The 15,423-nt window shown below is 42.1% G+C and overlaps 1 protein-coding gene across 3 annotated transcripts in view; it reads right to left on the bottom strand.

Annotated features, from left to right (window-relative positions):
- Window positions 1–1,829: 1,829 nt before the first annotated feature.
- Cd44 (CD44 molecule (Indian blood group)) overlaps window positions 1,830–15,423 on the bottom strand; it is an 88,531-nt gene continuing 74,937 nt past the window's right edge. For all 3 annotated transcript variants that reach the window (XM_052183093.1, XM_052183091.1, XM_052183092.1), the window contains 2 exons: window positions 13,920–13,998; window positions 1,830–4,881 (listed from right to left, as the gene is read on the bottom strand). In XM_052183093.1, coding sequence (XP_052039053.1) covers window positions 4,677–4,881; window positions 13,920–13,998 — 284 coding nt within the window. In that variant the 3' untranslated portion in view covers window positions 1,830–4,676. The remainder of the gene's footprint in view (window positions 4,882–13,919; window positions 13,999–15,423) is intronic.

A 15,423-nucleotide genomic window follows, 5' to 3' on the forward strand; every position in this document is an offset into this window, starting at 1 on the left:
CCTCCTCCCTCATCATTTGCAGGATAGCTGATTTCAGAGCCTCTGTGGCACTCAACTGATAAGTTGGGTTATTTTTCAACTCCCCCACAACTGATTCAGGATTGAACACTTCCAAATTTTTCACCTGGTTACCAATTAACCATGATTCTCCAGCTTCGGAGCTGTTGCTGCTGCTTCTTCTTCCAGACTCCTTTTGGGAGTCGTTCTCTAGTTCTATACTGTCTTTCTGTTTAAGAGAAAGTCTTGTGTATCCTAGCTGGACCTACTTTCAATATGTGTCCGAGAATGACCTTGAACTTCTGATCCCACAGCCCCTACCTTCAAAATGCCGGGATTGGCATGCACAACCAAACCAATAAGTATAGTGCTGGGAGTTCTCTCGCAACTACTCTCCAGCCCTAGTGCCTCTTCATTGTGGTTAAGAAGCTTCCCCGATGGAATGGAGGTATGTTTCCTGCTCTCTTAAGCTGAGGAACCTAAGGCCACTCTGGGCATCTTAGGAAATCACACTTTACAGCATCTGACTCACTTTAGATGACTCCGAAATATACATCTCCTGTGGGAAAGTCAAACTTCCTCAACACTGGCTTCAAGTATGGAAGCTTGTGCAGATGTTTGTTTCTTTGTTGTTTCTTTCTTTAGGAAAAAAAGAGGTAACTTTTGGTGGTGGTACAGGCCTGTAATCCCAGCGCTTGGGATGTAGAGGCAGGGTGATGGGGGGGGGGGGGCGGGTCCTAGGGCTGGGGAAATGACTCAGTGGTTAAAATGCAAGTGTGCAGAGTGGAGAACAGATTCCCAGAACTGTAAAATGTTGGGTGAGCATGGTGATTCACCTGTAACCCCAGAAGAAGCGGGCTAGCAAGAACAGCCATACTGCAGAGCTTTGAGTTTGATTTAAAGACACTGCCTCAAAGAATGAGGTAAAAGAAAGCTGTGCATGTTGACAGGAGCCCGATGTAGCTGTGTCCTGAGAGGCTCTGCCAGAGCCTTACATATACAGAGGGGGATGCTCATAGTCAACCATTGAACTGATCATGGGGTCCCCAATGGAAGAGTTAGAGATGGACTGAAGGAGCTGAAGAGGTTTGCAACTCATAGGAAGAACAACAATATCAACCAACCAGAGCTCCCAGGGTCTAAACCACCAACCAAGGAGTATGGAGGGACCCATGGCTCCAGCTGTATGTAGCAGAGGATGGCCTTGTCCAGCATCAATGAGAGAAGAGGCCCTTTGTCCTGTGAAGGCTCAATGCCCCAATGTAGGGTAATAGGAAGGCAGGGAGTCGGAAGTGGCTGGGTGGTTGAGGGTCACCCTCATAGAAGCAGGAGGGGAGAATGGGATAGAGGGTCTCTGGGGGGAATATCCTGAAAGGGAATAACATTTGAAATATAAATAAATAAAAATCCAATAAAAAAGAAAAAAGGCAAAAGAGCCATCAAGGAAGACTTCTGATATCAACCTCGGGTTTCTATATGCATATGGAACATACTCCTGCATGTGTTTCTATATACATGCAAATGCATGCACACATATGTGCTACACACACACACACACACACACATATACACACACATGGAAAAGGGAAAGAAAGGGCTCAAGATTATTTTCAGCTACATAGTGAGTTCAGTACCAGCCTGAGCTCTCTGAGATCTGTTTCAAACAAACAAAACAAAACACAAAAGAAAAATAAGGGGTCTAGAAAAGAAGAAAACAAAATAAAGAAACGTTATGCCAGCTACCTCTGACTTCTTCCATATTATTCAGATATCTAGACAATCACCTTCTGCCCCTGTCCATGTCCCAGGCCCTTCACAGCAAAGACCCTGGGTTCCATTTCTTATGACCTTTTAATATTTTCCAATACACACTTTCAATTGGGTAATATACACATCATGTTTTCCTCATTATTATAAGTCAATTAATAAATATACAAAAACTAGAAAAGGAGAGGGTAGTCTCTGAAAAATCAAAGGAACAATAGAAAAACGCATTGTACATGCCTAGCAATTGGCTATGTTTGAAAAGTCAATGCTTTTCAAATTTATACAAAGACACAGGACATCACAGTGGGCAATCCTTTACTTATTAACATTTTACTTTTCCAAAGAAGACATTTTACTTTTCTTTTACTTTGCTATGACACTCTTGGATGGATTTTAGCTAAAAAATAAAAATAAAAATAAAAAAAAAAACAACCCAACCACTTCTTGGTGTTATGGGTGTCAATATAAAGCTTTTTAAAGGTTCTTCTGGAAACATCCATTTTATCTATCTATAACATACAAAATATAGACATGAAAGTATCTTTCACCTGATTTGATTTTTACCCAAGGCAAACTAAAGGAAAGCCTTCAGAATAGACAAGAGATTAGAATTGATGGTAAGAAAACACTTTAAGTATTCCTAATACTTTACAAAATTACTAAATTCCAACCCATTATTTTTATTAACAAGACCCCAGTTCAGTGACTTAGCTCATATCACCTGGCAAGTCATTGGTAGTAGTAACACAAAGTCAGATGGTGCTACCAGAATCATCGCCACTATGGCAAACAATATCCTACCACAACCCAACTAATGGATGTTTCTAGAATAGGTGGAGAATCATCTCTAGTTCTGAGTCTTGCATGACTCTTCTTGTGCCTTCAACGGGCATCAAGGGATCATTGAGAGCTTGACAAAGCCCTTTTATGCCCAATCCCAGAGTGCCTTGCTGCATACAGGTTCAAGATCCCCAGGGAGCCTGCTGTGGGTGTGGTAGGCCAGGATAGCTCTAAGGACAGGGAGCATTCTAATATCAGTGGAGAATAGCAAAGGATCATCTAGTGTCTATTTGAATAGGAAAACCAGGTGTCTAAGTATTGAACTGGCTAATAGTATTCACAGACAAAGAGAAAGAAAGTCTGTGAAAGCCAGGGCCCTGGGGGAGAGCTGGACAGGCAAGGAGGGAGGCAGGAATGTGAGTAAGGAGAACTGAGACTTGCAGTGAGTGTCAGAAAGTCTGTAGATCTCCTTTAAATAAAACCTTCACATCCACTCTTGATATAAACTCACACCTGACTCAGGTGCAAAACTTTTCTCCTTTTTTTTTTGTTTTTATTTGAAAAAAAAAAAACCTACTAAACACATAAATTTAGTCAACAGTAAGAATTGGAAACTTAGAAATGAAGTTCCATTTTAGAGACAGCCTCATTTTATAGATTTAGTATCTTCTACAAGATACCTAGGAAGATCCAGGAGCAATACAACATCCTGGCAGATGAATAAACACTTGCTCAGTATGTGAAAACTATGAGGTTAGAGGGTGAGAGCATTCTCCTTTTGCTAAACCATAAACATGCGTATCTGGGGATAAGATTCCAGCGGTGGGCAGTGCTGTGGCTTTTTGAGGGATTTCCTGGAGAACTGATTCTAAGTACCAATTGGCTTATGAAAGCATCAGCAAACACAGCCATGGCAAGAGTGAGATGGGGTTGTACATCACACTTCCTTATGCCAATCTACCGCTGGCTGTCTACACTTTCATTTCTGTTGGCTTCTCCTTTTATGATAAGGTGTCACAAGTCCCCACCATGCTGTTTTGTGAAATCACTAATAATATCAGTCGCTATGGTACAGGACCACAAAAGTTTTAAGATATAAAAACTTAATGTGTTCTTTAAGAACTAGAAAAGGGTGGGCACCAAAGTACAAAAGGGACTGAAGATCTCCTACTCTCAATTAAGATTCTTGAACAAGAGAGAAACCCCTTTGATAGCCTAGAATGAAAACAGTGCTCCTGTCCTTAGTCTTCTATTAGATTCAGCTGGGTGAACCCAAGCCGGGCACAGATGCTCTAACATGAGTTTAGGAGGACCATACTAAGGCCATACTGATGTGCTAAACTCAGACTTTGCTAGTTTAGAAACTGAAGGATCACAGCACAATGGGTCAAGATGGAAGATGGACAGGTATTTATTATAAACCAACTTATACCCTGTTATGCTTCTGACAAAGTAACCTAAAAAAAAAAAAAAACAAAACAAAATAAAAAAAAAAAGTCACACTGAACAAAGGACCTCCAGGGTTTGATATTTCAAAAACAAAGATAAATAGCTTACTAAAGATAAATAGCGTCACCCTTTGGGGATCTCTCAGAAGCATCTGAACATTTTCCAGCAGAAGGGAGTCTATAAAGAGTGTGTGTAACCAGTACACCTGATCTCCCACCCCCACTGGAAAGTGATGCCGAAGGACTGGACTACTGGAGAGGCAATATGGACCCATTCAAATTTCCTCCCAGAGACCAATCTAAGTTCTGGGGAAAATCCTTAGCTGGTGGATGTTTCCTGGGACTTTAGGTAGGAATAAGGTTCAATAAGGACCAAGAATATGCATTTGGTAGAAGCCTATGATAGCATACCCTGGTAATGCAAGGCCTCTAGGAAGGAACTGGAAGAGTCAAATTCTTAATGGAGTATACTTTGGGCCCTAGTTTCAGAAAGCAATGCTATTTTCAAAACTTGGAACAGACTCTAAAAAAAAAAAAAGAAAGTAAAACAGGAATAGAAAATTTTATGCTAAAAAGAATCCCCAATAAAAATAATCAGTAGCACATTGCATCTGTTAAGGGTCCCAGCTCCCAGTAATGACATGTGTCCAATTGTGGTGTCTTTTCAAGTTAATGGTGTAGGCACTAAACCCCAATCTTCATGTCCACACTCTGCAGATTCCGGGTCTCGTCAGCTGTCATGAACTGGTCCGGAGTCTCTGATGGTTCCTTGTTCACCAAATGCACCATTTCCTGAGACTTGCTGGCATCCCCATTGAGTTCACTTGGTTTCCTGTCCTCCACTGTTCCATTGCCACTGTTGATCACCAGCTTTTTCTTCTGCCCACACCTGATGGTTTTTAAAAACATCATATGAGAAAGGGTGCAGAAATCAACCAACCAACCAACAATTGTCATCATGACCAGTATAACTGGGGATATCATGATGATCATCACTACAGTTTAGCATGGTCTCCTTATGTGGCAAGAACTGAGCATGGTATTTTCTCTACTTTATCTTCCTGATTCCACCACTCCTTAAAGTGAGATTCCCTTGTCTAGCATCAAAAGGGAATTTCTCAGATGTGGAAATTAGAAATCTACTCTACTGAAGAAAAAAATCAGAACGATCAAGAGCTGGGGTCCAGAATCTGAAGTTTAACAGCCTATATTTGCAGCTACTCTGGAGACAGGAAGATCACAAGTTCAAGGCCTTCCTAGACTACAAAAATCAAGTTCGAGATCATCCTGGATAGCCAGGATGCACACCAATAAAACCCATTCTCAAGAAGGCAAAGAGGTCTTAGGATATAGCTCAGTGGAAGAGGACTTGCCTAGTGTGCATGGTGCTTGAGGTCAGGGTTCCCAACCTTCCTAATGCTGCAACCCTTTAATAACAGCCTACCACGTTGAGGTGACCTCAACCATTAAATTATTTTCATTGCTCCTTCATAACTGTAATTTTGCTACTATTGCATATTGTAATGTAAATATCTGGTATGTAGGATATCTGACATGTGTCCCCCATGAGTCATTCGATGCCCTCTCCCAAAGGGGTCGAGATTCCATATAGAGAATCACCACTCTAAATTCAGTCTCTGTTTTTTTTTAGAACTACAAACAATAAACCACCACACTGCAGAGGCTTCTGCTGCAGCCTTTGAGAAGCAAGAGTGTAGAAACCCAAAGGTATTATTACACCCTAGCCCCTTTAGAGCTGAAGAAACTTTCAGGGGCATGAAAATCCAACAGTCTTTCTAAGTTAGTCAACCGGCAATGAAAGAGTGAGGATTCAGACCCTGATTCCTCTGACTGTGGAGCCCCAATTCTCCTTCCCCGTGCAGTGCAAATGTTTGCCTCTGGAGCATTATAGTTCCGCAGCCTCAGATAAACCATGACGACTATGATTGTAAATCATTTTGATCTGTGTACTCAAGAAAGTTCTGCTACTTCCTCTTTCAGTCAACACTGCGTTGCTTTGTCAGTCTTACTGTGGTGTATGGGGAATAAGAAAGCAACAGTAGTCTAGAAGGACAAGGCCATATTGATTTTTTTCTTCCCACGGTTGATTAATTTCCACGTAGACCTGCAACAGGACATTTGATATCAACAGAAGATAAGCCATTTGTGCCACTTTAAGGTTTCTTAGCAATGTGACTCAAGATTCTAAGGCAGGAGAAGGACTTCTATGGTAAAGTGTGACTCTGATCTTGCCCTTGTGATTCGGATGGCACTGCCTGTCCCCTCCCAGCCTGATTCAAAGCTTTCTCTTTGTTCAAACCTGATTGTAGCTGTGCATGTAGCAGTTAGGTTAGGCTAATGGAAGCCAAGTCTTCCAGCTTCACAGCTATGAGGAGGGGAAAGGATGAACACTTACCAAGTGCATGATTAACTCTAGGCAAAGTACAAGAAGTTGCTATGATCCTCATTAAAGTGGCAATCGCTCCCATTTTACAGCAGTGGGAAATGAGGGCCAGGGCACTTTTAAGGCTTGCTTGGGGGGTCTCATAAGTAAGAATGAGTGAGACCGTACTCAGATCTCGAGTTTCAGGATTAAGTCGCTGTGCTCTGCCTGGTTCTGCCAATGCTGGAGGTTTGGAAACAGTATCAAACTGGAACAGTACTCTTTGCTGTTGGATAATTTGAACTCTAGAGACAAAATGTCTATTATTTGTGATCATAAGCTCTTCCCTGTAAGACTGCCAAGCCCACAAACTTCAACCTCTTGTTTGGGGAAGTAAAAAATATCCTGTCTCAGCAGGAAGCAGATCCTGTATCGTCTAGCATAGGTGTGGGGAAGGGTGGAAGGGTGGAAGGGAAGATGTTTCAACTGTGAAATAAATGATGTCTGGGAAAACCAGGAAGATGCAGTCAGACAGCAGGGTGCGTGGCACAGAGCTTTCTTTCTTTCTTTTTTTTTTTCAATTATATCCTAAATGTATTTTTTTTTACATATTTTTATTTTCTATATTCTTTGTTTACATTCCAAATGATTTCTCCTTTCCTGGATCCTCCCTCCCCATATGTCCCATAAACCTTTTTTTCTCCATCCCTTCTCTAATCACCTCCCTCCTTTTTCTCTGTCTTTATATTCCCTTCCAATGCTAGATCAATCCTTTCCAGGATCAGGACCCTCTCCATACTTCTTCATGGGAGTCATTTGTTATGCAATTTGTGCCTTGGGTATTCAGGGCTTCTGGGTTAATTAATATCCACTTATCAGAGATTGCATTCCGTGTGTATTCTTTTGTGATTGGGTTACCTCACTTAGGATGAGGCACAGAGCTTTCAAACGCTCAGTGCAGCAGTGTAGCCTGACGCAACTCACTTGACTTCTTTGAGCCTCAGTTTATGTGCTTGTGAAATCAGGCTGTTAGGACTGTCAACCCCACAGGATGGCCGGAATTCAATAGACAGTCTACTGCTGCTATTTATTACTTTTATGAATATTGTGGATTGAACAAACTAAGGCCTTGGATGATCAGAAGAGAAGGTGGAATACAATAAGCATTCAAGTGCAGATTGTAGTTAATAGAATGGAAGCCAAGTGACATGAACTCTAATGGTTTCTCTCCCTGCTTTCACTGCAACTGTCCTCACAGGAATGATGGCACCTTATAGAGAATTTTGTTCCCCTCCTTTGGGCTATCAGACCATTGAAACAAGGGACACCAAGAAATTAGAATTTCCTAAGGATATCATACTTGGGAGAAGATAAAACTGAATCTTGGTGCAAGCCAGAGGGTGACCTTATCTTTGTGAAAGAGATTTCACATCTTTCCCACAGCTTTAACGGCTGCCATGCTAGAGAGCCTGGGGCCCACACAATACTGGGTCAATGATGGGTGGGGTCTTGCCGTCACCGGAATTGCTTAGTTGTACAAACATCTTATCCTCTATTTATACTTCATGTCTGGACTCTGGAGATGGATTTGGGGGAAGGATTGTCAAGGTCTATCTTTATTTATTCCTCTTCCCAATGGTCCTGTTGTCTACCTCCTCTTTCTTTGCTTTGCACTGTCTTACCTGTTTAACTGGTCTACTGAGAATGGGTGGCAAAGCCTGCTTGTTAGAGCTGCCAGAGATCAGGCTAACAACCCCAGCACACCACCTGCTTTCCTCTATGCATTGGCAAGATAACTCCAAAGCTGGAGGCAAACACTGCCTGTATTATTCCAAACTCTCAGGTGACACCGCCTGTGTTCTTAGAGGAAACTTGCCTAGTCTAAGTCCCACTTGTTTATCAACCAGATTGTTGAGAGGTAGGATAAAACACAGCAAGGTGCTTTTTAAGGATAAAAATATGTCTATTCATACAGGCAGGGCTAGATTAACGCTGTTCCTCTAAATTGGTCATTCTTAACCTTTTAATACAGTTTCCCATGTTGTGGTAACCTTCAACCATAAAGCTATTTCTGTTACTACTTCATTACTTCATAATGTAATTTTGCTACTGTTCTTTTTGTTTGGTCGTTTTTTTTTTTTTTTTTTTTTAGGTTTTTTTTTGTTGTTGTTGTTTTTTGTTTTTTGTTTGTTTTTTTTGGATTTGCTTTTTTCGAGACAGGGTTTCTTTGTATAGCCTTGGCTGTCCTGGAACTCACTCTGTAGACCAGGCTGGCTTCAAGCTCAGAAATCTGCCTGCCTCTGCCTCCCAGAGTGCTGGGATTACAGGCGTGACCCACCACCGCCTGGCTAATTTTGCTAATAATAATATGAGCTAATAACTTGGCTCATAATATTATTATGAATCATAATATTAGATATTTATCTAATATGCAGGATGTCTTAGGCAAGCCCTATGAAAGGGTCATTCAATTTCTAAAGGGGTTACAACCCAGCTTAAGAACATTTTTTCTAAATGAAGGAACTGATTTGAAAGTATGTAATAGCAGACAGGTCCATTGTGTTGACCCACTGACCTCTAGATTTCTGTCTTTACTATCGGTCTATGTTCCTTCAAGAAGATTAACTTAGGATTAGTCTAAGAAACAGTACGATATCAAGTGTTCTGGCCATTTAATAAGCACTTTTAAGTCTATTTTAAAGACTATTCTGATATTTTTCCTTTCCCTTAGTTATAGTTTTCAGGACAGAAGATGGGTGCTGAAGAGGTGTTTGTAAACCAGAGGCATCCTGGAATTTATCTCTATTTAGACGAAAAACTTGGCATTGATTTTATGGCTTTTTTTTAATCCCCAAATCCTTTCAGATGTTTATGAATTCATTTGTACTAGGGATGTGCTGGCCGATACAGTAGCCACCAGCCACATGTGACTATTTCTTTCTTTCTTTGTTTGACCTGTTGACTTTAAGACAGGGGTCTTGCTATGCAGCTAGGCTGGCTTCAAACCCATGATTCTCCAGCTTTAGCTTCTAGGGTTACAGGGGTGTACTGCTATGCCCAGTCTTATGTGCAGTTAAATTTAAACAAAGAACATTTAAAATTCACTTCTTAAAATTTGCTTTAACAAACGCATCCTTATGATTAACACTCTAGCTACCTCCAAGCGCCCAAAAAAATGTGTTGCTATGCTGCTTTTTTCTCTAGTGATGTGCAACCTGGGCATCTCCAAACCCATGTGCTATTACATGCCCTTTTTTCAGCTCATATTATTTCTAAATATTTTTTTTTCCTGAGGGGAAACGTCTTACTCTATGATAGAATAAGTTTAAAGTCACTATGATTGTAGCTTAGAGAGTAGACGTGGACCATGATCACCCCTGGAGGAAGTCTCATGGATAGCACTGTTCTAGGACACAGAACCAGTTCAAGCGAGCACAGGTCAGACAAAGCTTGACTACTACCCAACAGAAGAAAAACCTAACCAAATCATGGAGATTTATGACTAGGAAAGGTTCCCTAACAATACCACGATTCTCATGAAAGGGGAGGTTGATGTGACCCGCTCCTCACAGCCAGTATAAAGTCTTTTGAGACCAGTCCAGAGTTCTGAAGCCTTCTTTGGCAAGCCCCCTGTGGCTTTTCTCCTTTCCAGACACATCAGATAAATTCTTCAAGGGAAAGGCGCCTAAGGGCTGCTACTATTGGGCCTCATCCAATATCTACCAACCCAACTGGCTCCTGATGCAACTTGCTCTTATGGGGAGCACAGAAAGCTTAAATTCAGGCCCCTGGTTTCATGAAAGCATCAGAGAACTGGTGTGGATCATGCCAAGGGTGAGAAAAGTTGAGGAAATCATGAAGCCCCACCCCACATCAGTGTTTTTCCAAAAAATGATTGTTTATTTTTATTTTATATGCATGGATGCTTTGCCTGCATGTATCTATGTACCATATGTTTTCCAGGTGCCCTCAGAATCCAGAGGAGGGTGGTAGATGTATGGTCCTAAAGTTACAGGTGTTTGTGAGCCACCATGTGGGTTCTGGGAGCTGTACATGGGTCCGCCTCAAGGGCAGGCAGTGCTTACAATTGCTGAGCCATCTCTTGGATACTCCTCCCCATGAGGACCATTCAGATGCTGACTCGCAGAGAACTTTGCAAAAGAAGTGCTGGGAGTAAGTATCTGTGGCTAATGCCACCTCTGATTCAATGAGCACCAAAAGTGTCCTCAATGACAGCGCTCTCTCTCTCTCTCTCTCTCTCTCTCTGTGTGTGTGTGTGTGTGTGTGTGTGTGTGTGTGTGTGTACTCATGCATACATTTAGGTTTATTGGCCCCCTAGGCACATGTGAACATGGAGGCCAAAGGTCAATGTTGGGTGTCTTTCTGAGTCACTCTCCATCTTCTTTATTGAAACAGATTTTTCCTCACTGAATCTGGAGCTCACTAATTTCACTAAACTGGCCAGCAAGCTCCAGGGAGAAACTCTTGCCTCTGTTTCCCCAGTGCTGGGATTATGAGATCACACCATCATGACCAGCTTTTTACGTGGGTTCTGGGGCCATGAATCTCAGGCCCTCATTTGTGCATAGCAATACATTACTAACAGATCTTCCCGGCTGGCAGCCAGCCTTAGGCCTCCATACATCTAAACCTCAAGACTGCTTTAGAAAAAAGGCATGCTCTTCATTTTCTCTCCTTCCTCATTAATGCTAGCAGCCATAGATGCCTGCAAAAGATGCTTGCTGAATAAATGGATCCCCTCTGGACCAAACTTTCTTTGATGAAAATAGGGTTCCATATCTTTCTTAAATGCAGTGCTCAAAACAGAAAGGCTCCTGCCTTCTAACAGGATTAGAGATGGGCTATAGGAACACAGCACACATTAAGGGGCCCATGGGCTATTAGCTTTAGGAATACAACACACATTAAGGAGCCCATGTGGTCCTTAACCACTTTTCAACAGTGTGGCAAATCTGTTTTCAATTATCAAATCAGGACACAATAATTTATGGAGTCCGTGAAGCTGCTTTCCCAGGGAGAGGCTGGCTCAGCCAGGTTCTGCCTGTCCCTGTTTGTGGGTTGCTAGGGTAATGGCTGGCCTGGGGACAAGGGGAGAGGAGGCCATGAGGTCCTTTCTCTCCTGCTGAGGAGACAGGGAGCCATGAGGGATAAGATGCTACAATGTGCAGATTCCGACTGCTCTCCAGGACAGCTGAGTTGCTGAAGGAGGGGCCCCAACGCCAACAGCATTTGGGACATCTCCATGGTGACATCTGCAAAGCTTATGGACTGTACATGTGACATATTCTAGGGCCTGAAATCAAAGGCTGATTCCAAACAAAAGGAAATTCATATTTAATTGAGCAAAAATAATCCAAGAGAAAACAGGGATGCCAATAGGAAGAATAAAAGCTCTTTCAAGGGCTTTCCCAACTCCCATATTTGTTTTCATCTAATTGTAGGAGCCCATAGGAGGTCTCTCAGATTTTCCCCAGTTTTTGTTCCATGGGTGGTCAGCACTCATAACTAATATTGTTCTTACACCCTCAAAGGCGTAGGGAGCAGCAACCATGATTTGAGTGAGCACTTTCACGAATTAAAGCACTGTAGAAAAGTGTTATTGTTTTCTAGGGATGATGAGAAGCCCATCAGAGACTGTGCAGGCCACTGGAAATAGTACTTATTGTTTCTGAACAGCAACAACAAAGTATATATTTCTCTCCTGATGTCTCAGAATCTGAAGCATTTGGGGCCTGCAAGGTGATTTAAAGGCACAGCAAAGGCAGCCCAGTTAAGCAAGAAGACTCCAACCTTCCAACAGGCAATCCCAAGGGATATTCACAGAAAGCTTAATGTCTGCAGCAGACACTTAGGAAAAAAACAATGCATCTTTAAAATGTCTGGAAGGAATTTAGACTTAGATTTTTTTTTTTTTTTGAGTGACCTGGCTGAAAGTTTCCATCTCCTGGTGCTAGAGTTACTAACTTTTGTTCTGCATTTTACTTTGGGTGGCACTCTAATGAGAGGCTGATTATAAATTAATTAAATATGCACACTATGTAAATGACTTTCAGAATACAGAGCCTTTGTTACTGAGGAAGAGAGGGGTTTCAAGGATGTGAAGACAGCCCATTTGTCCTTTCTCTGGTACTGAACAGATTCTCTGGCCTAGTTTATTAGTGCTTCATAGACCTCACTGTAAGTAAGATTTCCCTAGGCAATGCCCTGAGTTCCTTCCACTGAATCTTTCACAAAACACAAACTAACATTCTTAAAGAAAAACAAGCAACAAAAAAAGCCCCCGCCAATTTTGGGCAAAGATTCTAGAAGGTTCCATAAGCTTCCAATGGTCAAAGGAAGAAGACCAGTTCTTGATTTGTTATACAATATTTTAAGCCTTGAAAAAACTTAGTTAATATTTGTTTAATGAGCCAATGGCTGAGTATATACTTTATGTGTCTTTCCAGTGAACTATTTAATAACTTCTACCTGATAGTCACCATAGGGTTTAACCATGAAAAATTTAGGAACAGGAAAACTCAACCACTAGTTAAAGGAGATGTTCCAAATCATCATAGATGTCTTATTTTTCTAAAGAATGGGCAGAGAAGGACTTCTTAAACTATGATATGGGCAGGACTCCTTGGGATCTTGGTAAAGGGTAGGCTCTGGTGCAGGAAATCTGGTGTCAGGCAAGAAATCCTACATGCCTGACAAGCTCCAGGGTACCAAGGTTACCAGTTACAAGGACTACAGTCTGAGCAACACAGATATAAAACCCAAGTTCCACAATGCCCTTCAAAGTGGACCACTGCAAGGGGAACACTCTCTCTCTCTTTTTTTAATTAGATATTTTCTTTATTTACATTTCAAATGATATCCCCTTTCCTTGTTTTCCCTCCGAAAACCCCCTAACCCATCCCCCTCGCCCTGCTCACTAAACCACATACTCCCACTTTCCTGACCCGGCATTCCCCTACCCTGGGGCAATGAGCCTTCACGGGTCCAAGGGCCTCTCTTCTCACTGATGTCCTACCAGATCGTCCTCTGATACCCATGTGGTTGGAGCCATGGGTCCCTCCATGTGTACTCTTTGGTTGGTGGGTTAGTCCCTGGGAGCTCTAGGGGTTCTGGTTGGTTCATATTGTTGCTCCTCCTATGGGGCTGTAAACCCCTTCAGCTCCTTCAGTCCTTCCTCTAACTCCTCCATTGGGGTTTCCATGCTCAGTTGAATGGTTGGCTGAGAGCATCCCCCTCTGTATTTGTCAGGCACTGGCAGGGCCTCTCTGGAAACAGCTATATCAGGCTCCTGTCAGTTAGTACTTGTTGGCATCCATGATAGTGTCTGAGTTTGGTAACTGTATATGGGATGGATCCCCAGGTGGGGCAGTCTCTAGATGGTCTTTCCTTCAGCTTCTGCTCCACACTTTGTCTCTGTATTTCCTCCCATGGGTATTTTGTAGCCTATCTAAGAAGGACCAGAATATCCACACTTTGGTCTTCCTTCTTAAGCTTCATGGGATCTGTGGAGAACTCTCTCTTACCTTCTCCTACTGTTGACAGCAATGCAAACGGCGAGAATCAGAGCCAGTGCCAGGAGGGATGCCAAGATGATGAGCCATTCTGGGTGAAGGAAAGAACATACCCGCGCTTCACAAACGTGCTTTATGTAATACAAAATGCAATTTAAAACTGATCTGCTCCAAATAAAGCCCCTCAGCTCTGCAGAGAGGTCTGACCAACAGCTGAGCTAAAACATCCTAAGACACACTCTGCCGTAGACGTTCATCCAATGGGCTTCTCTTATTAACCTTTTATCAACAGTTCTTCCAGAATAAAAGTGTTTCCAAAAAAAAGATATCAAGCAACCTGCTGTAGGCTGTACAGGTTTTGGGTGAAATGCTAAGGAGATTAAAGGAAATTTATATTTCTCTTGACAGAAACAGCCGAGGCCTGTGTAAGAGCATCTGCCTTGCATTTCATTCAAAACAAAGATGGAGTTCACAATCTAGTGGGCAAAGGACGTTCCTATGGTAAGAGTGAAAAAAAAAAAGGCAGACTTCTGCTTCTTTCAATCACTCAGCTTCATTGATGACAGACTCCAAGTTACTCATGCCTTTTGATTGAGCAGTTACACTTCTAAAAAGCTGGAGGATCTCAAAGGTAGCTGTGAAGATGTCCACCATTATGCTGCTTATACCGTTAAAGTTGAAACCTACCCAATGCCCAATGGTGAGGGATTAAATAAATAGATCAGAATTCATACATTTTGTTATGGCCTACATAATTCAGGGAAAGTTACTTAATGGCATGAAAAGTGGAACTGACAGGCAGAAAATATTAGCCAAACAGCACATGTGGCAGTTTTGAAATAAATTACTTTGAAAAAAAATATTAGGAAGAACATCAATTAAGACTGGAGCTTTAAGACTTGTGGGTATTGAGATACAGTAAGTGATTGATTTTTCCTTCCATTTTCTAAGTTATAATTTCTAATGTCTACTGGATAATTATGTACCACTTGTGGATTGGTGCAATATTATGCACATGTTTTAAACTCGGGTTTCAACAGGAGTGAGAAGTTGAATCGATTCTGTTGCAGATGTGTGTGGTAAATGGAGGCTTGTGAAAGAGATGGATTTGTCAGCCACAGTTCTCCTTGCAAGTCTCGCTTTCCTTTTAATTCAGACCGTGCATCCCCTTCAAGGAAGCCGGGACACTTTCAGGAAGATGCCATTTCTGGTTTTCCTCCACCCACCCTGCTTGGCCTTCACACTGAAAAGTCCACATTCCTTCTCACTAGACTGGGAGGAATTCTCGTGCTTGCTCTCACTCTGCCATCACCTGCCTGCTCCTCCCTGATGTCCACTCCCCCTTTGGACATACCCTGCCTCCTCGGCTGGTCAGTAAGTTGAGACACAGGAGCAAGGCCCACAAGAAAAGCTGTTTTGGAGTCCTCCAAAGAAAGGGTTAAAGGGGTAATTTACAGCATTAAGGGAAACTTCCTTTGTGGAATCTCCCCCTTTACACATGTTCATTTTCAACCCC

This window comes from Apodemus sylvaticus, chromosome 5 (genome assembly GCF_947179515.1).
Source record: "Apodemus sylvaticus chromosome 5, mApoSyl1.1, whole genome shotgun sequence".
Classification (NCBI taxonomy): Eukaryota; Metazoa; Chordata; class Mammalia; order Rodentia; family Muridae; genus Apodemus; species Apodemus sylvaticus.